General features: G+C 40.7%; 1 protein-coding gene across 1 annotated transcript in view; it reads left to right on the plus strand.

Moving 5' to 3' along the window:
* The window catches only part of ATP13A5 (ATPase 13A5), a 116,514-nt gene that overhangs the window by 63,928 nt on the left and 27,892 nt on the right, over window positions 1–24,694 (plus strand). The window contains exons 13-23 of the mRNA XM_061412700.1: window positions 2,305–2,366; window positions 4,836–4,986; window positions 8,561–8,647; window positions 9,289–9,445; window positions 11,771–11,888; window positions 15,539–15,663; window positions 16,449–16,609; window positions 18,452–18,577; window positions 19,832–19,911; window positions 22,261–22,303; window positions 24,177–24,286. Of these exons, the coding sequence (XP_061268684.1) occupies window positions 2,305–2,366; window positions 4,836–4,986; window positions 8,561–8,647; window positions 9,289–9,445; window positions 11,771–11,888; window positions 15,539–15,663; window positions 16,449–16,609; window positions 18,452–18,577; window positions 19,832–19,911; window positions 22,261–22,303; window positions 24,177–24,286 (1,220 nt within the window). The remainder of the gene's footprint in view (window positions 1–2,304; window positions 2,367–4,835; window positions 4,987–8,560; window positions 8,648–9,288; window positions 9,446–11,770; window positions 11,889–15,538; window positions 15,664–16,448; window positions 16,610–18,451; window positions 18,578–19,831; window positions 19,912–22,260; window positions 22,304–24,176; window positions 24,287–24,694) is intronic.

Below are 24,694 nucleotides of genomic sequence, written 5' to 3' on the forward strand. Positions count from 1 at the left end.
CATATGTCGTGATGGCATCTTATTATGCAAAGACTCATGATTGGGAATTAGTGAAATGGGACATCTAATCATGAATTTGACACTAAGTTTCTGTGTGACTTTTTAAGATAGTTGAAGTACAATTCTCTGTTTCTTTCATGTTATAAAACTCTACCACCAGGATGTTAGAATAAAGCCCTCCACAATTAATTGAATTTCCATCTGGTGTTATTTCAATTTAGAAGATATTCACCACTGGGCTTCTGAGTATATTTATTCCCATATATTTCTAGTTTTACACTGGCTTCTTACAAGTTCTTTAAAACAAGTTCTCTCTCTCTTTTCTATTCAATTCAGTCTAAGCCTGGACTAGTAATCATACTAAGAAGTTTTATTTTTCTATCTTATTCACTTTAGAACAGCAACTGTAATTTAGTGCTTTTTCCATTTATGGCTAGTTTTATTGTATAAGGGTTATTTTCATGTAGAGAAATAACTTTGTTCCTTATCTATTTTTGCTACGGTATCATCTCTGTTTTCGTGTTTGAGATATTGATGTTTTAAAACATATCTAATCATCAGGAAAACATTTCAGTTTGAATTAAGTTGCTAACTCTTGCTGAAATAGAGCAACTCAAGAGCCTTTGGAATCTAATCACATGGATTGGAGTCCTTATAAAATATAGGAGGTACATGAAAAAAGTAGTGTTTTGCTTTTTTCTTTTGCTGTTGTTGTTCTTGAAGGAATAACCTACAGGAAGCATGTTAGCTCTCCTTGAAGTCCAAATTAGTTAATAAAACAAACTTTCCTTGTTTCTTTAATCCAGAAGCTCAGTACAGACGTCTCTCCACATGCTTTTCACAATTCACTTAACATTTGTCTTCTGGTGGAAGTCTCCAAAACAGGCTGGATTCTGTTTCTTTCTCTCCAATCTATGTGCCAATGGACCCTTGGGTCCATTTCACCTTTATATGCTCATTTCACCTTTATACTGAGACTGTCTGCACCCTAGTTGTAAGAAGAGAAAGCACTGCAGACACTTCACTGTAAAGCATGGTGCTAATGCAAATGTGCTATGATGATAACAGATATCATTTGATGGAAAACTGAAAACTTCAGTGTCTTATTTGGTGATGATTTTCAAGGAAAAATGTGTCAGAAACAAAGGTGTCAGTGTTGAAAAGGACATTCCCTATCACTTCACAATGCATTACTGATAGTTAGAGTTGAGCCAGTGGTAGCCACCTCCTTATTCTGACTGGGTGTAGACCAGGCCAAATGCCATTGGCCTATTGCATAAGGACACTAGGGTTTGTAATTAATAATCGACTGTGAAGCAATGGGCAAATTAAAAGTGCTGTGATAGCACTCAGCCCCATTTTGCTTTCTCTGCTACATTATCTGACAAATACTTTCCCCTGATGCAGCAAATCAACCCTCCCCACCATTTTCCTCTTGATCTAACAGTCAAACCCATTCCTGGGCATTAATTAATGTTTATTATGAGCACTTCACTTCTCTCTGTAGTCTCAAAGCCCTTTATTAACATTTCACTATCAATCTGGACAGTCTCCATGTCACCCATATTTTTAGGAAATAGCTGTGAACCATATAGCAGACTAGGAACTAAACAGTCTTGCAAAGAAAGAAAAAATTCTGACCTCTGCTTTGGAAAGACAACAGGTGCCAACTGAGAAGGCAGACCTGAGCTGGTTCTTGTTGGGTTTCTATCCCCTGAACCTTTCTCATTCAGCAACAGCAGTGGTCACGGCAGTAAACAAACAAAAGGAAGCACTTGCATTTGGTAATAATTAGTGACTAGACTCAACTTAATTTTCAACATGGTCTTTTGGGAATCATTTGTCACCGGCTGAGTCCTTCCTTCAGGTGCTCTTCTCTGATTTAAAATTTGATGTTTGCCAGTAAGGGCTTGGCCAATATTTTATAATAAGTATAAATGGAGTATAACCTTTAAAAATTGTGAATCACTATATAGTACACCTATAACTTGTAGAATATTTTACATCAACTATATGTTAATAAAATATAAAACACAAATTAAATTTTAAAAAGAATCATTGAACAAATGGAAAATAAAAATTTAAAAAGTCTGTTCTTAGAAGGAAAAAAAAAGAAAACTAATGGATAGCTGAATATCACACTTACTACAAATATAAACAATAGTGAAAAAAATTTTAATAAACATCTAATGTAAAAAGAAAGGGCTTGGGAAAGCTAAACATACTTTGGTTTCTTAGGAACTTGGGTTTTATAGTTAAAAGCTCTAAATCTTCTGGTAAAACCCATTCTGATTTTTTTTGCAGACTGGTACTCTCACAGAAGATGGACTGGACCTCTGGGGGACTGTCCCTACTGTTGACAACTGGTAGGCACGTAATGAAGACAGAGTGTGTGGTTGGTGGGGCTGCCTTGTGACGCTCCAGTCCATCCTTCCAGTGTCGAGGGATGAATCTCACATAAAATATACATAATAGGCTGGTACTGGCTCCCCATTAATCTAACTTGTTAAATAAAATGAGTTCTAAATTCGGAATCAGAGGGGGAAAGTAGATCTTCAAACTCCACATGAAAAATGGAATAGAATAAGGTGGACGATTAGGGAGTTGAGTGAATAAAGCAAAGAGTGAAATTAGGACTGTGCTTAATTTAAAACTGCATAGGCTTCCTGGGTGGCTTGTGAGGTGGGAAATCCAGAAAGGAAGACCCCCATCTCCCCCTTCATGGAGTTCACACTCTAGTGAGATGAAAGGTGCAAATGGACCCACCTGCAATGTACCACATGGGCTGGGAAAAGAATTAAGGCACAGATATCACAGTAGAGAAGAAGACATAATAATGATTGCTTGATAAAAGACAGTCCTGATTTTTATAACAACATAGTGGATAAAAGGTAGAGATTCATTTTGAAAATGAATAGATCAAGGAATACCACCTGGAGGAGATAACAAACAAGATGGGTTTTGAAGGGAGTATGGCTACAAATTTTACAGACAAGGTTTAAAAGCTGCACTAGGGAGCGAAGCCAAAGCCAAAGCTCCAATATTTTGGCCACTTGACGTGAAGAGCCGACTCATTGGAAAAGACCTTGATGCTGGGAAAGATTGAAGGCAGGAGGAGAAGGGGGTGACAGAGGATGAGATGGTTGGATAGCATCACTGACTCAATGGACATGAGTTTGAGCAAACTCTGGGAGATATTGAAGGACAGGGAAACCTGGTGTGCTGCAGTTCATGGGGTCACGAAGAATCAAATATGACTCAGCGACTCAACAACAAGAACAGGGAGTGGAGAGGGCAATCACATAAACACTACCCCCCAAACAGAGCTAGAGACAAGAGGGAGTGCCCATCCTCAGAGAATGCCCCCTGCACTCCCTTCCCTGCAGGGTTGGGACCCACCCTCTCAGTCAGAGTGGAGACACTTCTGCTCTTGAGCTCTGGGTATACCACCTGGGCTCCAAACAGTGGCTGAGGCTGCTGTCACTGAAGGAGTCATGCAGGGACTCTCCAGGTTGGTGACAGGGTCCTGGGTACAGCCCTGGCACAAGGGAACAGTAGTCAGGCAGTGTGACGTTGCAGAGGATTCCTGGGCTACATGTCAGTGAACTCCCTGGGCTCCTGTTAATGTGCCTCTGCTTCTGGGTACTTGGATGCACAGATCAGGTTTTGGTCCAGACAGGCAGACCTCTACTGACCAGAGCAATGAAAGGGGAAAGGGATATTTGCAGTTTCCGTTCCTTCTTTCTCTCCTTTTCCCCTAGTACTCTGAGACTTTGAGAGAAGTAGAAACCCTGGATACAGTTTTTATTCAGCTGTAAGATGGGAGGAAAGAATGTCTACCTACTGTCAAATAGGGAAATGAGTTTTTGATGCTAGATATCCATGCCAGGAGTTTTAAGAAATAGGGATGAAAGCCAAAGGGCCGACTTGTGAGAACTATTTGAATCCATGCTTGCTTTTTTTTCTTTTTGTACTTATTCATTAAATTTTGGGGCCATGCTATACAGCATGGGCTTCCCTGGTGGCTCAGATGGTAAAGAATCCTCCTGCAATGTGGGAGACCTGGGTTTGATCCCTGGGTGGGGAAAATCCCCTGGAGAAGGGCACGGCAACCCACTCCAGTATTCTTGCCTGGACAATCCCATGGACAGAGGAGCCTGGTGGACTACAGTCCATGGGTCTCAAAGAGCTGGATATGACTAAGTGACTAAGCACAGCATATGGTATCTTAGTTCCAGGACCAGAAATTGAACCCACACCCCCTGAGTTGTAAGGGTGGAATCTTAACCACCAGACTGCCAAGGAAATTCCCCATCCATGCCTGCTTTTACTTGAAGAAGAATGGAGCCAGCAGGCAGACTTCCTTTCCATCCCTGCTACCCCACTGGCCTAGAGACTTCTTGCCTGGTCGTTTTCTAGAGACAGCTCTGCAATTTGCAGATGTCAGCTCTGAGCCTTCCCACAGTCTACCTTCCCACAACACCGCCACCCTGTGGGCTGGCAGCAGGCAACCTGACAAAGGGCTCTGTTGTTGTTCGGTCACTAAGCTGTGTCCAACTCTTTGCCACTCCATGAACTGCCTCATGCCAAGCTTACCTGTCCTCCACTATCTCCTGGAGTTTGCCGAAACTCATGTCCGTCAAGTCAATGATGCCCTGTCATTATACCCAAACACTCAGAATTTATCATATGAGGTTTGGGGGGAAGGGGAGCTAGTGAAGGTTTTGAGCATAGAGGTGAGGTATCAGTAAATTTTATCTCAGTAAAATTGAAGGTCAGGGTGTGCAAAATGGTTTTGTTGAAGACCTTAACTTGAGAATTGTTTTCTCTACCAGTTTCCAGGAAGTCCACAGCTTTACCTCAGACAAGGCTCTGCCCTGGGGCCCACAGTGTGCGGCCATGGCCAGTTGCCACTCTCTGATCCTCCTCGATGGGACCATCCAGGGAGATCCACTGGACCTCAAAATGTTTGAGGGCACCGCTTGGGTAAGGTGATTATTTCTTGGTTCAACTGAATGAAGAAAATGTGAAGACATATCCAGTACTCACTGGGAGTGCCTAGGCTTTCCTAACTTTGGTTGAATCATAGCAGATTCAGAGAATCTGAATCCCAGAGAATCATAGCAGTATATAAATGAATGAAGGTCTGATCCTACCTGAATCTCCCAATCTCTGCTCCAAAACTCTACAAACCTTTGCAACATGATATAGGGGTCTACCACCAAATAAATTTGGGAACTGATATTTAAACAAAGATAATTTGATTTCTTGAGTATAGAATTTCTTTAATGTTAATGTATGGTGGTATATTGTGAATATTAAAGAGGGGATATAATATGCAGCATTTACTAAACCTGTTTCACCACAAAAACCTTGATAGGCCAAACCATAGCACAAACACCCTTGGAGAAACACTCATCCAAAGCAGTGGTGTAAACACAGTAGCCACTAGCCACACTGGCTATTGAGCATTGAACAGTGGGTATGCAAATTAGGAACTGATTTTTAAATTTTAAATAATTGAAATAGCCACAATTGGTTGGTAGCTGCTGTATTATTAGTAGACAGTATAGGTCTTAAAAGTGTTAGTCGGCTTAGTCATGTCCCACTCTTTGCAACCCCACAGATTGTAGCCCCCAGGGTCCTCTGTCCAAGGAATTCTCCAGGCAAGAATACTGGAACGGGTTGCCATTTCCTTCTCCAGGGGACCTCCCAACCCAGCGAAAGGGTTTGACACCAGAATGGAGGCCCCTCAATCTGGGGGGTTCCATTTCCTCAGCTGAGTGTGAATGACAGCTGAAGGATATAAGGTCCTACTGGCAACTGTCAGGACAGGATGGGGAAAGTACACTCTAGCTTTCTGACCTCAAATCCAGAACAAAGATTCTGAATCATTACCTCCTATGTGTATTTGGATAACAATGACTCACTTCTGGAGCTTTGAAACTATGAGCCTGAGGGAGCCAGGCATTGTAAAGTGTTCAAAGAATGGAGGGTACTCATTCATTCATTCATTAGTTAATTAACCACATTGTTCTTCCCTTCAAAAAAAAAATGTTTTTTTCTAAAACTACTTACATGAAATGCAGAACAGCATTTAAACAGAGCTGTAAAGAAGTGAAAACAAACAACTGCAGGGACCTGCAGAACCCCTCGACAGAGTGTGTGCTCAGTCATGTTCTCTGACCCTTTGTGACCACAGGGACTAGAGCCCACCAGGATCCTCTGTCCATGGAATTTTCCACCAAGAATACTGGAGTGGCCTGCCATTTCCTACTCCAGGGGATCTTCCTGACTCAGGGATCCAACCCATGTCTCCTGCGTTTTCTGCATCAGCAGGCAGATTCTTTACCACCTGGGAAGCCTGAAGGACAGTCGCAAAGAGGCTAATTAAAAGATTTATTGTAGGAAAATCACGGATTTCTAGAGGCCAAAGTAATAAAAGGGGAAACCTGGCAAACAGGGAAATTTCTGATATCAGTAAGTAAAATTAGAGCATTTGCTGTGGAGAAATGCTTGATACTGCCTATTGGAAAAAAAAAAAAAGCACAGCCTAAAAGTTGAGTTATGTTTTATTTGACAGACAAAACTGAGGACTTAAGCCCAAGACTTAAGCATCTCAGATAATTCTAAGAGAGTGCGCTGAAGAGAGAAGGGGTATGTAGCTAGGATACATGTATAGGATTTTTTGCAGCAAAGACAAGGTAGTTGGAATAAAAAAAATTACTGTTACTTAAAGAAAACCACACATTTCAAGTTAAGGAATTTAGTGCTTTATTTGTATGGGAAGATGCAAGAGTCTGGGCTCACTGAAATCTTTTCTTTGATATGCATCTCAGCTCTCTGGGGCTAGTGTCTTGTGTTTTCACTTTCTGAGTCTCCTCAGGGTGCACTGTTGGAGGTAGCTGTGCCCATAGGATATTCCTCTGCCCATAGGATATTTCTCCTCCAGGGGATCTTCCCGACTCAGGGATTGAACCCATGTCTCCTGCATCCCCTGCATTACAGGAAGAGTTTTTACCGCTAAGCCATTAGGCATCCTGAGTCTCCTCCTAAAGGTGCACTGTAGGAAGTGGCTGCTGGCAGGCAGAGTTTCCATCCCGAGTTCCCCCAGGGTTCACCATCCAGATGGCTGTAATGTGATGGCTTGATGGCTGCAACATTCTTTGTTTGCTAATATGGAAGGCAGTATTTTTTATTTGCAATATAAAGGCAAGACAGAAATCACTTTCCTGGATCTAAATGAAGAGGAATCAGTGTAATTATTATAAGCAAACAGCACCAACATCCTTACCAGCATCGCTGGTGCTGACACAGTGAGGAGTTCCACATGGTCATTATTACTCTATATGACTTCGATCCTGGTTCTAACACTGCTCCCTCTTCTCCAAAAGAGAAGGCTTCCTCTCTGTGTACAAGTGACCTACGAGTTGGGGTCTTATGTGGGGACATAAATCTTTAGTATTAGCTCTATAAGAACTGTTTTTAAGACCAGTTGTATCCACTCCAAACAGAGCATAACAGTGCAAGATCGTTCACTGAGTTTAAAGCTGAATAAGCCTCTAGTTAAATATCTTTTGGGTATTAAGAAACTTTCACTAAGCATAAGGAGGAGTGAAAATGTTCTTATAGATTCTAAGAATATTAGAAACCATAAGAAATGTCAGAATATTTTTCCAAAGAAATTGAGATTTGGAGAAACAAAGTGATGTCCCCAAGGTTGAACAAGTGGTAGAGGAGAGACCAGATGTTGTCTCTTATTTTTTGACTTCTACTATTTATATTTATCTGACTGCCTTTCCCATATTTTAGCTAAATATTGGTTCTTCAGATGGTATAACTTATAGTGCTGTAACATCCAAAGAATACAAACTATTTTCAAATATGCTTTCTAATTTGCTAGCAGCTAACTTGTAACTCTGTAGCTAACTAGTTAGGCTAGTAGCATAGACATAGCATAAAAAGTAGTTCAAGAGTCAATCCTCTGTCATCTGGGAGCTAATGTGCTCAGGTGTAATGGAGAATAGGTCTCTACCCTCATCCATTTATAAGACATACCTTTTAGGAAGAGCCAGTGGGCTGCGGTTAATGCTTCCTCCATCAATTATTGCTGGCTTCCCAGGTGGCTCAGAGGTAAGAATCTGCCTGCCAAAGCAGGAGATGCAGGAGACACGGGTTCAATCCCTGGATCAGGAAGATGCCCTGGGAAAGGAAATGGCAACCCACTCCAGTATTCTGGCCTGGGGAATCTCATGGACAGAGGAGCCTGGGAGGCCACAGTCCATAGGGCTTCAAAGAGGCGGACACGACTGAGCACGCACACACAATCAGTTACGACTGAAAATGTAATCACGATAATTCTGCTCTTTGACATTTTACAATAAGATCCTTAATATGAATCAAAACAACAAATTTGATAATGATGGTATTAAAATAATTGGCTTAGAAGAGGAAAAATGTAAAAGGGGTTTTGAAAAGATTAAAATGCTATGCAAATGAGGTGTTTCTTTCTTCTTATTTTTCTCTAAGGAATCTTATGAATGTTTTCATTTGAAAGCAGATAATCGAAGATTGCAATGCAGACTACTGTGAACTTGGGATATCAGATTCAAATGTAATAATAAAGCCAGGACCAAAAGCCAGTCAGGTATAGTTTGCTTCTTCAAATTATATAAATCGTTCCCCTTAAAACTGGTGAAATTCCCCTGCCTTTTATATGTTTTTATATTCCTATTATTTTGTCTTATCCTAACTGTGTGTACAGTTGGTTTGCTCATTCCTTCATTCCTAAATTTGTTCGTTAGTTTATTCAACAAACACTCACAAAATACCTATGTATACTCAAGCTCTGTGCTAGGTGCTAAGAGATAAAGTGATTTCAAAACTAGACATGTTGTGTTCTGTGCTGGAGGAATACATGGACTGATAGAAAAATCAATACCAGTGCAAACAAATGCAATACAGTGCACCAAGTGCGAGAATAACGGCTGAAGAAAGAGCAGCAGGAGTCCAGAGGTGGGAGTGAGTAGCGTTGCTGAGAGAGAAGTACCGCAGAGAAGGTGACCTATGAGCTTGGCCTGGAAGATGATTAGGATTTCTCAGGCCCCCAGGGGAAAGGGCTTTGTAGACCAGACAACTTGATGAGATGCGGCTAGAAAAATATCAATGTTGTGACAATATACCACCTCACGTCCCTGGGCTCACTGCAGAGTAAAGATTATTTGTTGGTGTACATCTGCTAAATCTTCCTTAATAGCTTCTTAAGCTCCTCTCTCTTTGTGCACTTAGAGTCCAGTGGAAGCCATCATCGTCCTGCGTCAGTTTCCATTTTCCTCCAGCCTGCAGAGGATGTCTGTGGTTGCTCAGCTGGCGGGGGAGGATCACTTCCATGTCTACATGAAGGGAGCCCCGGAGATGCTGGCTCGGTTCTGCAGACCTGAAACAGGTACTAACTGGCACTTCCCCCTTTCAGGAGGTGAAAATACTTAAAACTCAGAGAGAGAAAACCAGCCTAAATCAATGAACATGGAGGTGGTTGTTTTCTAGGTAGGTGGCAAGTGGGCCCAGCAGATCTGCTAAGGCAGAGGTGATCATTTCAAAGCAGAGAAACAGAGAGTAAATATCAGACTCTGGTCTTGCCAGAAAAGCCCAACCACACTGTGGCATTAGAGAAGGAGATGTGAAACAAGCATCGGGACAAATCAGGAAACTACACGGGGGTCAGAGGCCCAGGGACGGTGAGAATGAGTAGCGTTCAGAAGGAACCAAAGAGACAGGTCTGAACACCAGACTCATTCTCCAAACAGGGATGCTCTGTCACCCACCTCCTGGGAGCTGGAACCACTTATGGTGTCTCAGATCAGTGGGAGGAGAATATAAAGACAATAAATCTTTTAGGGGAAAAAAAAGTGATTAGAGTAAATTAGGTGGTATTAGAGCAAGGTAACTGATCATTTTCACAGCAATTTCATCTTTCTGGGCCAGATTTTAAGCTGATTTGTATTGTTTCTTCATCTTATAAACATGTACTCTCTAAGCTGCAATCCAGATTTGTAAGAATATTGCTGCATTCAAATGAGTTCATTTGGATAAAATTGGCCTTTTTTTCTCCTGATTTTCATCTATATTCTCCTTACAATTGCTGATAGCCATCAGCTTGTGCATAGAATTTTAAGAATTGGCAAATGATTGCTTTCACTTCTTTCTCTACTTGGAGTTGTTTTTTAAAAGAATTCCTTCTATTTTTCTGACATTGATCTTCCTCATAGCTCCCATTAACTCCATCCTTTACAGACTGTTGGTCTATAGTTGGCTGTTACTTTTTTTAGGTGTCATTTGCCACTGCTTATTTGTCTGGTCAGTCTAATTCTTCTTATTGTCCTAACTTCTGATCCTTGACATATGATAATATCATATTCAGTGATTTCTTTTTTCTTCTTGTGTTTAAGAAATAGAGTGTTAGCAGCTTCCTTGAAATAGATCACCTCCAGAATTATTGATATTTTAGAATTATAGAAAGTCTGTGCTGAGTGGGAGCATAGACATCTACAACCTCTTCATTTTATGGATGGGAAAATTGAGATGCAGAAGAGAGACTTAAAATGCCCAAGGTGAGAAAGCTAGCTGGCAGCACAGTGGAGACTAGAACCTAAGCTACTACACTTATTATGCTATTCTTTTCCCTAATATTTTTATATAACCATACATACATAAACCATACAAATTTTATAGACATATTAACCTTAGTTATGATTATCACATCGAAACACACAAAGGTTGGCACTGTGTCATCCATTATCTAAATTGGCAAACGTTTCTGCAAAGAGACAAGTAATAAATATTTTAGGCCTTGCAGGCTACACCATCTCTGGCTCAACTGCTCAACCCTGCCATTGTAACCTGAAAGCAGCCATAGGTAACAAACAAACAGGTATGGCTGTGTTCCAATAAAACTTTAATTACAAAAACAAGAATGGGATAGATTTGGCTTGCTGCTACTGCTAAGTCGCTTCAGTTGTGTCCAACTTTGTGCAACCCCAGAGACGGCAGCCCACCAGGCTCCCCCGTCCCTGGGATTCTCCAGGCAAGAACACTGGAGTGGGTTGCCATTTCCTTCTCCAATGCATGAAACTGAAAAGTGAAAGTGAAGTTGCTCAGTCGTGTCTGACTCTTAGCGACCCCATGGACTATAGCCCACCAGGCTCCTCCGTCCATGGGATTTTCTAGGCAAGAGTACTGGAGTGGGGTGCCATTACCTTCTCCAGTACCTCATTTCATCTGGGTAGATGGTCCTGAGGTCTGTCTTTACTGAACTCAGCTAATGTATGTGACACCCAGTTGATGATCAGTACATCTTTGGCATTTATTTCTGTTAGATTATAAGAAAAACATACTGATGAAGTTGTTTGTGGCCTTTAACTGAAGTTATAGTGTTCCTATTTTTTAAAATATTTTTTTAATGTGCACCATTTTTAAAGTCTTTGTTGAATTTGTTACAATAGTGCTTCTGTTTCATATTTCGATTTTTTTGGTGAGCGGCATATGGGATCTTAGCTCCCTGGCCAGGGACTGAACCCACACCCTCGGCCCCAAACATTGGAAGGTGAAGTCTTAACCATTGGACCACCAGGGAAATCCCCATAGTGTTTCTATTAAAGCATTTTTATGGAGGGAAAGTTAAAACAAAGCACTGTGACTATCCAGAATTTTGTTTAGGAGTTGAGCCACCTTTAGTGGGACCTGTGCTTACCTCTCTTTTCTCTCTTGGCAGTGCCCAAGAATTTCCCAAAGGAGCTAAGAAATTATACAGTGCAAGGCTTCCGTGTCATTGCCCTTGCCCACAAAGTCTTGAAGATGGAGAAGCTTTCAGAAGTGCAAAGTTTAACCAGGTAGGGAGCTCAGAAATTGGCACCAGGGCAGGCTCTGTGTGCGTGAAGAGAATGAGCCCTGGAGATGAATGGATGGAAGCCAAATCACCAGGAAACCTCTTAGAGATGGAGAATGACTCATCTAACACCTTGCTTTGGAGAGGGGCAACTCTGAGCCACATTGGGGAGGACTTGCTCAAGCCACAGTGCAGGCTGGTGATGAACAAGGATGGCAGTTGAGATCTCCTGACTCTCAGATGTCACTGAGTTATCTCTGACCAATGTCCCATCATCCCACTCAAAACAACCAACCCCTCTTCAACCATGGAGCATCATGTGGCTGACGGATTAGGGGTCCCCTAGAAAAATGGGGTTCAGAGAATACAGTTGTCACTTTGAATGACCTCCATAAATTTTTAGACTTGATTTCTTTCAGGAATCAGTAGTATACCCCCTCAAAGCTGTGAGTGCAAATTGAGTTCCTTATATGAAATAGAATTCAGTATTCTTTATTACATTCAAGGGGTAAGTTGTCTTCTGCAGAGGGTAATCTGTAAATTATTTTTTCTTTCTAAGTTTTGCAGTTCTTAAAGGTTGTTTTTGAATTGTTTATGACAAAAGAGTAAAGAAATACTGTGGCAAATTGAATAAGAGATCATGTACGTTACTCATCTTTGATTTTGTTTTGCTGACAGAGAGGTCCTCACTTAATACAATTTTTAAAAATTATCTGCCCATCTGCATAGATGTAATGTGTTACTATTTACAATAAGTCCATCTACTCTAATATAATCAATAATCACATCCCTTCCTTACACTGTGTCTATTTCCCCCAACTATAAGATGTGCTATTAGATGATCTCTAATGAGTCTTTCAGTCATGACATTTTAATCTTCTAAATAGAACCACAAAGCTCATTTTGAAATGGCACTCTCAGGTTTAGTATTCAAGGTGTCAGCTATTCTTGAGCAAACATAAAGACTCATAACATAGGATTTTATAATTTTTCAAGATACAAATTTTAATGAAAGTTAAGGTCATATGTGAAGACAAGATGTATTTTGCTTGAAGTGGAATGTAGCCACTACCCAGCTGCTATATATATGGATGTGAATGTGATATTCTCATTTAAAAACTACCAGTGAGATAGACATTATTATAAATATAACACAAAATGAGGATAAATGTGCTAGATTTCCAACCATCTCAGGTTTTCCCAAAGAATATCAGGAGACTATTTATCATGCTTCCTAGAATATAGTTATTATTTTCAAACAGGGTAAAAGAATAGGATTTTTTTTTTAGAGTCAAATTATATTTAGGAGAGGTTTCCAATTAGGAAAATTAAAAATGTTTAAAAAGCTGGCATCATAATGAGGAAGTAGAAGAATTTCTTAGGATGGCTTAGGGAAAAAAAGACAAAAACAGAAGAAAATTCCTTAATAACACTCACCCTTTCACGAGTTTAGCCCATTTCTATTAAGCTTGGCTATTATTAGATGTCCCTCAAGGCACTGAGGATTCAGAAGTGAATAAAATCAAATCCTTGCCTTCTCAAGGCTTATATCCTACTTGGGGGAAACAAATAATAAAGTTAATCTATAACATATGGTCAGGCAGTGATAAATGCCCTGCAAGAAAAATAAAGCAGGTTAAAAGGATTTTTTAAATGACAGGAGGGTGGTACTTCACATAGGGTGATCAGGGAAGTCCTCCAAGGAGGTAACATTTGAACAGAGATCTGAGTAAAAGTAAGGGAGTAAGGCATACAGATATCCAGGGCAAAGCACTGCAGACAATAGGAACAGTGGATAATGCAAAGGCCTTGATGCAGGATTTTGCTGGAATGTTGTAGAATCCTGAGAGGCCCAAGTACCTGAAGCAGTGAACAAGGGAAGTCATAAAACAGAGATCCAAAATAGAATAAATTGATGAGAAGATTTTGGGATCTTTCTTTCAGTTCTAGTTAATAAGAACATTAATCCAATTTTTAATAGAAAGTCATGAAGCTAAATGATGGGAATTATAATATTCTCTGAGATCACAATGGCAGAATTCATATTTGATTATCTGAGTGTTCACCAACGTGCCTAATGTAAGATCTAAAGTAGTGATTTAGTGACTAGACTTTTGAATGGAGGATGTAGCTACTCACTCTCTACTCCAGAGAGATGTTTCTTCAATGTATTCTTATCCAAGGATGAATTATTTCTCATCAAGAGATTCAACTCTATTCTTTCTCTTAAAGAAGTTTACTGACCATGTGATCATTTCCCTCCCAAGTCCTACTAACATAATAGAAAAGAAATAGTATCAAAGAAAACTAAAGAAGCAATACGTGTAGATGAGAGATTTCTACAAATTTCTATAAGTTGTAAAGTAACTGGAAGAGTGGTAGCTGAATCAGCAGGATAGAAGAAACTGTAGCCTACATCATGCCAGAGAGAGAGATTCCAAGAGTAAGTTGGTTCACCCTGTAGAACCTGAGAGGATGAGCCTCTGGTATGTCATGTTCTATGGAAAGTAGGGGCTTCCCTGGTAGCTCAGCTGGTAAGGAATCCACCTGCAATGCAGGAGACCCTAGTTCAATCCCTGGGTTGGGAAGATTCCCCTGGAGAAGAGTTAAGCTACTCACTCCAGTATTCTTGGGCTTCCCTGGTGGCTCAGATGGTGAAGAATCCGCCTGCAGTGCAGGAGACTTAGGTTCGATTCCTGGGTTGGGAAGCTCCCCTGGAGAAGGGAGTGGCAATTCACTCCAGTATTCTTGCCTGGAGAATCCCTATGGACAGAGGAGCCTGGTGGGCTACAGCCCATGGGGTCACAAAGAGTTGGATACAACTGAGCAACTGAGCACAGCACAGCTCATGGAAGGTGGACCCTGAACACGGGGGATGAGCTGAGAGCAGGCACAGAGATCGGTTCCCTAGGTCTCCCTCTCCTCCCGCTTCTTCTCCCTGCAATTGTAACTCCACTCTGCACAGAAAAAGGAACAATAGAGGATCAAGAAAGAGCTCTTGGCCCCCAAATTTACTTTCTAAAAAACACCTGAGATTTATTTTCAAGGAGAAGTCTCCCATAACTAATGGAACACAGTTAGACTCCAAGCCTCCAATTTCAAATTCTGAAAACTAAATTCTTGACTGATGCCATTCATGTATTTACTGGAGGCAACAGATGGAGGCTGAAATAAATGATTCCATATTCAACTAGTACTATAATATCTGGTATTCAGTATGTACTTAATAAATGTCTACTAAACTAAAATGCTTACAAATTTAAAAATACATGCTTACATGTCAGATTATATACTTACAAATTTTAAACTGCTTATATGCTTACAAATTTAAAATATATATGACTAACAAAAAATTTTAAAAACCAACAGAAGAATTGGAAGATGAATACATTGTTTTAAAAGAATGGAGTTGAAAAACATGGAAAGAGCAGCTAAAAGACGTAGAAGTGGTCACATCTGAGAAGGAGAAGGAGGAAGGTGCCGTGAAGACAGGGGCTATAGGTTTTCTTTATTACGAACTTTTGGATTCTTTCTGATTTGTTAAACCTGTGCATGTATGACATTGATAAAACTTAGAAATTTTAAAAAGAAATAAATCCAAGTGTTGAGACTATATGGATATGCTTTAATATTGACTTTCTCCCAAACCCAAAGAGAACATGTGGAGTCCGAGTTAACATTTCTGGGACTTCTCATAATGGAGAATCGCTTGAAAAAGGAAACCAAACCAGTCTTGAAGGAGCTGAGTGAGGCCCGCATCAGGACTGTGATGATCACTGGTATGCGTTTCTGGAAGCCTAACAAGTTAAACCCATCCTAAGCATAAGCAAAAGACCATGTGAGCTGAGTGAGTTCCTGTGGCTGAGGCAGGAGGAACGATGCTTTGCCATCGAGATTGTTACCCTCTGCTCCAGTTACCTGGGAACTTGGGGAGCTCCCCTCAATGACTGTGAGCTTTGAAGGCAAGGGCCACGTCTCATTCTTTTTGCCTAAGGCCCTCTGTTCCCACCCAGGGTTTGTTCAGGGCCAATAGGCTCACAGCAGATATTGAAAGATAAGAACAGGGTTCTCATGAAGAACCCCAGTGAGACCTCTGTGTAAAGGGGTGAGACCGTCCTTCAGGGAGGTGGGGTAGGCATGGTTTGTGATGATTAAATTCAACATGGCTGATCCTAAGTGCTTTTTTTTTCTTTAACTTAATTGGAATCCAGATCCCAAGAATAGGTTTATGTTATCAGACCACGCCTATAACTTCACCGCTGAAAATTGTCAGTCTCTTGAGGATGAGCTGTAAAGCACTTGAACATTTATTTACTCATTAGTGCATATTTTGGAAATATGTGATGTTCATGGACTTGATGCTAGGATGAAAGGGAGAGGTAGACATAATGTTTGACCACTAGGAACAGACAGGCTTGATAAAACATTATGAAAAAATGCAGAAAGTGTTAAATGCCCCCAAAGAGCACCAACAACACAGTATGGTCACTCAGAGGAGGGAGTGTTCAGTCCTGGATGCTGAGAGGTTTCTACACAAATCACGTCCACCTTCTTTGTCATCTAGGTGACAACCTTCAAACAGCCATTACCGTTGCAAAGAATTCTGAAATGATTCCTCGAGGGAGCCAAGTGATCCTTGTTGAAGCCAACGAACCTGAAGAGTTCGCCCCTGCTTCTGTGACCTGGCAGCTGGTGGAGAACCAGGAGAATGGGCCTGGAAAGAATGTGAGTGAATTTCAGAAAGCCCCTCCATGGACCGAGGCTGACGCAATACAGCCCTGACCCTGGGCAGCCCTCTCTCTCAGCATTAGAAGTCATCACAGTAGTAATCCCTCCCATCTGCCCAGAGTTTTACAGTTTGCAAAGCTTTTAGCATTTCCACTGACACTCCTCAGCCTTGACTTCATGTAGAAATTACCCAGAAGCGTTTTCAAGCTTCCAAGGCTAAAACTAGAGATTCAGTGAGAATCTCTGGGCTGGGAACTGAGTCCTTCGCCTAGTGATTCCAGTGTACAGATGTGGCTGAGACTCACTTACTCACATCATAGTTCCCATCTGACCCTCAGTTACCCTACACAGTTGAGCAAAGTATTCCTTTTACAAAAGAGACAACTGAGGCCTAGAGAGGTAAGCTTGCCACGACACATGCTGGTGAGCTGCAGAGCAGGGAATCAAGTTCGGTCTGTTTGATCCCTGCTCCCTTAATTCATGGTCATTTAGATTGTCCTGGACTGGTGAACTGATGTGAACAGATGTCAGGCTTCTCTAGGTAGCGAGTTTCCTGTGCACTTCCCCCAGGACGGCTCTTTCTTGTGAAGAGAATGGGCTGCAGCCTGATGTTTCATTACTAAATGGGTCGCCTCTGCCTTTGTGTGAATTCAAAGAGATGGTCCTCAGGGTGATAAACTACAAAAAGCTCCCTTCCTTCAGGCTGACCAGCCCTTCAGATTGTTCAGTGTCGAGTATTTCTTTGTGCAGCACACAAGCTACACAGCTGTATGGAGTGGCCCTGCCCCTACCCTGCGAAGAGGTGTGTTAACTTGGCTCAAATCCATTGTGTGGGTTGTGAAAGACGACAGCTCGCTCTCTGCTTTCAGTGGATTTCTGGTGCTGATTTCCTTCTAAACTCACTTGCCTCAGCAACTACATGTATTGCCTCAACTGCACTGTGTGACGAAACTCAGATCCTCACTAATTTTTTAAAAGTGCCTAACATATTTCAATAAAAATTAGTTTGCATGTACATATACAGATTTTTAAATAAGGATGGTATTTTTTTAAAATGTATTTTAATGAGGTATAGTTGATTTACAGTGTTGTTAGTTTCTGCTATATAGCAAAGTGATTCAGTTATACATATATACTCTTTTTTCATATTTTCCATTATAATTTATTACAGGACACAGATTTTCATTAATTTTTAATAAAGAGTCCAAACACTTCCCTGGCAGGCCAGTGGTGAAGACTCTGTGCTCCCAGTACAGGGGACATGGGTTCAGTCCCTGGTTGGGGAACTAAGATTCCAACTGCCATGCATAGTGCATCCAGAATAATAATAATAATAAGGTTCAGGGACACAAGGTGGAAGGGATCTGGGCACCTTGAGGGAAGTGTTGGCAGAGGTCAGGTTAGGCTCTGAAGAAAGGGTCCACCTATTTTACAGGGAAAAAATCCGGGCATGATTTCTGAATGAATGGTAAGAGATCTTAGGAAACAAAAGGTTGTATGAGGAGAAGAAACAGAAGGGAAGACTGTTTCCTCTTCTTCTCTGGAGTCACTCATTGGAACCTTGGAATGATTTCCTCAGTAGCCTGACATCACACATATTATCTCCCAGACTAGGATCCAGAGCCTCATATTGCCAAAGTAATCTCTGTTCATTTAATTTTGGGGGAACATTTTGAGTGTCTTCTTTATATGAGTCTAAGTTCTGTGGGCAAATTCTACATTATATATTTGCTGGTCCTCACACTCTTGTGTAACTTGAATACACTTCCTTCCATAAAATGTAGGAAAACAGCAACATCCTTAAGAGCCAAGGTAGAAATAATGCCCTTTTGATTTTAGGACACCCACATCAACATTGGAAACAGTTCAGTGCCTGTTGAAGAAAAAGGGAGCTGTTACCATTTTGCAATGAGTGGGAAATCATACCAAGTGATACTGCAGCATTTCAACAGCTTGCTTCCAAAAGTAAGTACTGGAGAAATGACATGTTTCGTTTTGCTCCTCAAATTAGTGAGATAAAAAAGGGTAAGAGAACAGTGAAGGCGATGCTTAGCAAGGTTATCTCAGAATTAGGAAATAAACACCCTCACAGGGAGCACTGTCTCTTCAAGAGGTCTCCCTTCATCACTCCTCTTATACCACTCATCACACGTCCCCGGGCCCAAGGCCTCCTATTCAGAGCCTGAGGCTGGTGTTGCCCCTCGCCCCGCCCCCCGTGGCCAGTCCAATCCCAGTTTGCCTCTTCCCTGCCTCCCCAGCAGAGGGAACCTACAGATAGTCCCAAACACGCAGCCTGTTTTTTGGAATTTGCTTTTCTCTGAAAGCCACTAACTCATGTCAGGCTGAGCTCTATTCCCATTCCTGTCTGGATTCTTAAATTACAGCAGGAGGAAACAAAGGCTTTATGGTTTATTTTCAAGATCATTTGTTATCTTGTCGCTGTGTGTCTATTTTAAAATAGTGCTGTGCAGAGTGGTCCATTGGTGGGAAGGAAACAAGCGGAGCGGCAGCAGCCGTCTGTTAGCAGTGTCTTGAAAGTCCTGTCACCTTTCCAGTCGAGGACCATAGAGTCTAGACCCCACGGAGTCTAGAAAGCTGTTAGTGCAGTTCCTCATTGAAGAGATGGGAGAGCTGAGACTCAGAGACACTGTCATTCGCCTAAGGTCGTCACGGTCTGGGACAGAGCTGTAATAGCACCTTGATTCTCAACTCCCAATCTACTGCTCCTTCCTCTGCAATTGTGGAGATGGTGCTTAATGAAAAGAACTGTAGTTGCCTAAGCATTTTTATCTTATATACTCCTCTGCTTTTCAGTTACTATTATTCATTAGAGCTTATCCCATCTTGGAAAAATGATTGGGAACAAAGTAACAGACTTGTGATGGAGAACCAAAAGTGAAAGTTAAATATTAAACTGTTAAATCCCCCTTTTGCCCTTTCCTAATATTTGGTCTGATGTTATATCACCCAATGCTATATTAAAATGGTGGCCAGGAGTAATTTTTCAAGACTCTTCTTTTATTTTTTTTAATATAAATTTATTTATTTTAATTGGAGGCTAATTACTTTACAATATTGTATTGGTTTTGCCATACATCAACATGAATCCACCATAGATATACCCATGTTCCCCATCCTGAACCCCCCTCCCACCTCCCTCCCCTTACCATAAAGTGTTCTTTGTTCCAATCTTATTTCAATTGTTATTTTTCTCTTTAGATTCTGGTGAATGGAACGATTTTTGCAAGAATGTCCCCTGGGCAGAAATCTAGCCTTGTTGAAGAATTTCAGAAATTAAAGTAGGTTTTAGTGCATGAAAGGAGGGTATATTTGTTATCAATTGCAGTGTAACAAATTATCCCCAAGACACAGTGGTTTAGAATAACACCATTTATTTTTTCTTACATTACTGTGGGTCAGGAATTCAGGTGTGCTTAGCTAAGTCTTCTGGCTCTAGGTCCCCTTCAAGGGGTCATCAGGTGTCGACCAGTCCTGCAGTCATCTCAGCACTTGGTGGGGAAGGATCTGCCACCAGCCTCACCCCAGGTGTCCTTGGCAAGATTCAGTTCCTTGTGGAAAGTTGGGCTGAGAGTCTAAATTTTGTACTCATTGTTGGGCACAAGCCACACTTGTTTCCTTGCCATGAGGTGATTTCATAGGGATGCTCACAGAGTATCGGCTAGCTCCAGTGAGAGTTAGCAAGCAAGAGGAGTCAGAGAGAGAGAAGAGAGATGACTATTTTTTATATCTTCATCTTAGAAATGACATCCTAAGCTGTCACTTTACTCCTTTCATTAGAAGCAAATCACTCGGTTGGTCCACACTCAAAGGAAGGCATTAGATAACCTCATGAATTCCAGAAGGTGGGCCATTTTAGAAGCTGTCTGCCCCAAAGAACATTCCTTCTGTGGCTGGTAGGGCTTATCATAAAGGAAGAAACCCCTGCTTGGATACAGAGACTAGAAACAACAGCATTCTGTACAGCTTAGAATGGGGGAAAAAAATAAGGAAGCGTGTGAGTTATCACCTGGAATTATTTGAGATTGGTCCATTAGAAGATATGTAAACAATTTCAGATCTTCCAGGAAAGAGAAGAAATTATATTTTTACTGTTTTAGGTATAGAGGCAAAAATTAAAAAAAGGAAAAATTTCTTTCATATCTCCTTCAAAAATACAGATGACCAAGTCACATGAAAGTGAAATGGTTCTTCTTGAGACCAGACCTACCTATTACTTGCTGGGAAGGTTACAGCTTCTGGACTCAGATTTCTAGAAAGTTAAGTAAGGAATGAAGAGTAGTAAAACTTTAAATAATTGCTGATAAGCTGTAGGTAAACTCAAGAGACTACTTTTGACTATTATTTTTTGTTGCCTAAGCATTCTTAGGGACATTTCCAAAACTGCCTATTAACTCCCATAATGCCTTGAGGCTGGGTTAGTAACCAGTGTCTAAAATGATTATTTTACTTACATGGTCATTATATGATATTGGCTGAAGAAAGTAATTTTGCCCTTCTCAAATACTTGAGAAATGTTGCCAACTTAAATGCTTACTTTTGAAAAGCTGTATTCCCCTAAAGAAAAATCAATTCAGGATGATATATGCTATCTCAGAATAAGTTATCCTCTCAATTTCCAGATCTTGCTCTTCATTCAGAATTTATTCTTTATTGAGACAACACTAGAAGATGTAAGATTCCTCCTGTGATATAAAGACTAAATATGTACTTTATGCCTGAAGAAAAGAAGCCATTTTCAGCAAATGTATAGTCTTGATGCGTACATCAGCACAAACAAATGTTTACCGTGTGATTTTCATATATACTTACCAAAGAGTAGTTTGAACCTACAAATTTGTTTACATTTGGCCATATTTGACCTATAAAGATGGCCATTTTTTATGTCAACTAATAATAAGGAAATTCTCTGAGAATTTCATTTTCCCCTATATTGTATCATTTCATGTGTTTCTGGCAAGTTACCACTGAGCCTGTAGTAATATTGCCATTAATCAATACCTCCAATGTATTATTTACACACTTAGTGTGTTTCACACCAGAAACTCCTTTAGTAACAGGTTTAAAATTTACTTTTCTTTTTATACAGTTGTGCCTGCACATCACACTGGTATAGATGGGAAGCATGTTATCTTATTTTCACTCCAAGATGCATCTAGAATATGTACATACATCTCTAGTTGTTATCTGTTAAACCATTTCCCAAATGTTTCTTCTCCTAGTGTCTACATGCTAAACTTTCAGCAGCAGTGAGCAACCAAAACACAGATGGACTAGGTTATGATCTGTGCATTAGGGTGTGAGAAACACTGATTATGACAGTACTCACTTCAACCTGGCCTTGGTGGACAGAATCCAACAGGACTTCTTCTGAAGTGTGTGATCATCTTTGTGGATGTCCTTGGCAGTATTGCCATGATTTCCATGTGACTGATTGAAACAATATACCAGAGCTTTATTCCTCTGGGAATATTTCTCTCCAAGTTACTTTCCTTCAGCTTGATTCTACATGTGCTCCAGAGACACATACACACACACACAAACACACACACATCATGCATGTTAGTGGTGATGGAAATTACTCAAGTGAGGCATTGAGCTATTAATGTTTCTTATCCTTTCCCTCACAGTTATTATGTAGGCATGTGTGGAGATGGAGCTAATGACTGTGGGGTGAGTAGAAATTACTTCTTCTAACGCAGGGGGTGCGTTGATATTCCTCCTGAGGACCCCACGTCCCCTGTGGTCTGACTCTTCACCCTTCTGCCAACAACCACATCACTTAGTCATTTTGATGTTTATATTCATTTCTACCAGAGTATGGGTTGGATGTGGTGAAGAGTAAAGTGAGATGAGTCACTTCAGCTGTTTTCTAGCAACTTTTAGAATAATAAAGACAAAGAAAGGCTACAGAGGTTCCCATATTTCAGACCCAAAAGGGACTTTACAAGACTAGGTGGTTTAAATCTCTCCTGTTATAAATAAGGAAATGAGCCTCATGGAGGTAAATTCTTTTTTTTTTTTTTTTTCCTTTTTTTGCCTAAAGTCATACAGCTGGTAAAGGCTTAGTGAAGGAAAAATTTGAAACTGATGATAAAGGTTTGAATTATGTGTAAATCGTATTCCTGCCAAATTCTCCACCAGGGTTACTTTATACAATCTGGATTTACTCCCAAATTTTCACACTCAGAAAAATCATAAACCAAATTATTTGGTTATTACATACAATAGCAAATTGACATTACAAGATTCTCAGCAGATGACTTCTCTGATACAGTAGAAGGCAGTACGTGTTTAATAATCTGAGTTTCAAAGATACAGTTGAAATAGTAGCTTACCTTGAAGATTTATGTATGTCAGAAAATATTTTGGGAGCCAATTTGTGGGAGAAGTAATGAAGAGAATCATTTTGTATTTCTAAAGCCTATTGTATACTTAAGGTCTGGGTATTTGTTTTATTTTTTTCTTAAATATTTTCTTCAAAGTTCTGAGATAAACTAAGCTCACACTTAGATAGCAGTTATGAATTTTTCTGCTTCATACTTTGTGAGAAGGAGCTAGCTGTTAGTCTGTTCTTCAAATCTAGGGTGAGTACACATTCTCACTAATTATGTGGAATTTAAAACAAAACAAATAAATCAGATGTTATATAGGACATAGTCTCTGCCTCTGAAAAGTTCATTACCTGGTGGGGAAAAAAATCATGCATAAAACTAATCCTAATATATAAAGCAGATGGTCCTAAATTACATGATAGAGGTACAAAGTACCAAGGGAAAAATGAGGAAGAAGGAAATATTCTAATATTCATTGAACATGAACTTTGTGTATACTGGCCATGGTTACCAGGAACTTTGCAAGTTCTATAGCAGTACAGAAATACAAAATATCATCTTATGTTCATACACTTCTTGTAGGATTAGGGGCTGGCTGGCCTGCTCATTGGCTGCTGTCTGCTTGGGGCACTCTCTGAGCAGTTTGCAGTCTTGATGAGAAAAGATTTAGTCCTTATTTCAGTGAGACATCATATACCTTGGAATGATTCTCTGATGAGTGTAATCTGGTCCCTGCCTCCAGCGAAGGTGCTCTATGTCCCAAATTTCATCCCAGCAGTTAGCTGGTTGGCTGGATCAGGCAGCCTGGGGGAAGGTGGGCATTAGATAATTTTTCCCCTAGTTCATGAAGATGACCTGTTAAGTATAAAACTGTGATGGTAAAGGACTCTACACAGGTCCATCCAAACGCTGTCATCTTTTTAATCAACTTCTCAAATGAGTCCTTCCACTTTCTTAGCCTGTCTACATCCCCTCAACCAACACACACACACACACACACACACACACCTTCTTCTACTACTGAGTCATTGTTGGTGCCTCTTTAATTGGTACCTTCATGTACCCAGGTGGAGGGGCAGCCTAAACAGAGATCCAGTGGTGGAAGGGTACAATACTATCAACTCTATAATGTGAAAACTAGCCTTGGGGTGTTTGAACAGTTAGAGCCTGGTCTGAGGAGTCATGGGTATAACATGGATTTATCATTCTAGGCTTTGAAAATGGCTCATGCGGGCATTTCGCTGTCAGAGCAGGAGGCATCTGTGGCCTCCCCTTTCACCTCAAAAACAACCAACATCGAGTGTGTGCCTCATCTCATCAAGTAAGCTACCTCTTCCCCTTCTATCCTTTGACCGTCTGGCTCACTGTTTGGCTCCAGGTGGAATTCAACTCTAATTGAAAGTGACAAATGTCACAGCAGAAACTTGGCTGAAGTGCTGTTGAGAACCAATTAAGGGGAGGGGGCTGTGAGTGCTGCCTAAGAATGCTGATAAAATCAACAAAAAGGTGACTTTTGCTGAGTTTTAAAGAATACATGGCTGTGAATGCTAGTGTTGATATTTTAAAGCCAACTGTATATCTCACTTCTCCTCTCCTTTAGTCTTTTATGTTGGATGCTTACTGGAACCTTTCTCTCAGGAGCTGGGGATGGAAAAGAAGCAGAAGAGGAATTCTCTACCACATAGCCTTCTCCTAGTAGTAATATGTCTCCAAAATACAGATTAGTGGA

Source organism: Bos javanicus, chromosome 1, assembly GCF_032452875.1.
Source record: "Bos javanicus breed banteng chromosome 1, ARS-OSU_banteng_1.0, whole genome shotgun sequence".
Lineage (NCBI taxonomy): Eukaryota > Metazoa > Chordata > Mammalia > Artiodactyla > Bovidae > Bos > Bos javanicus.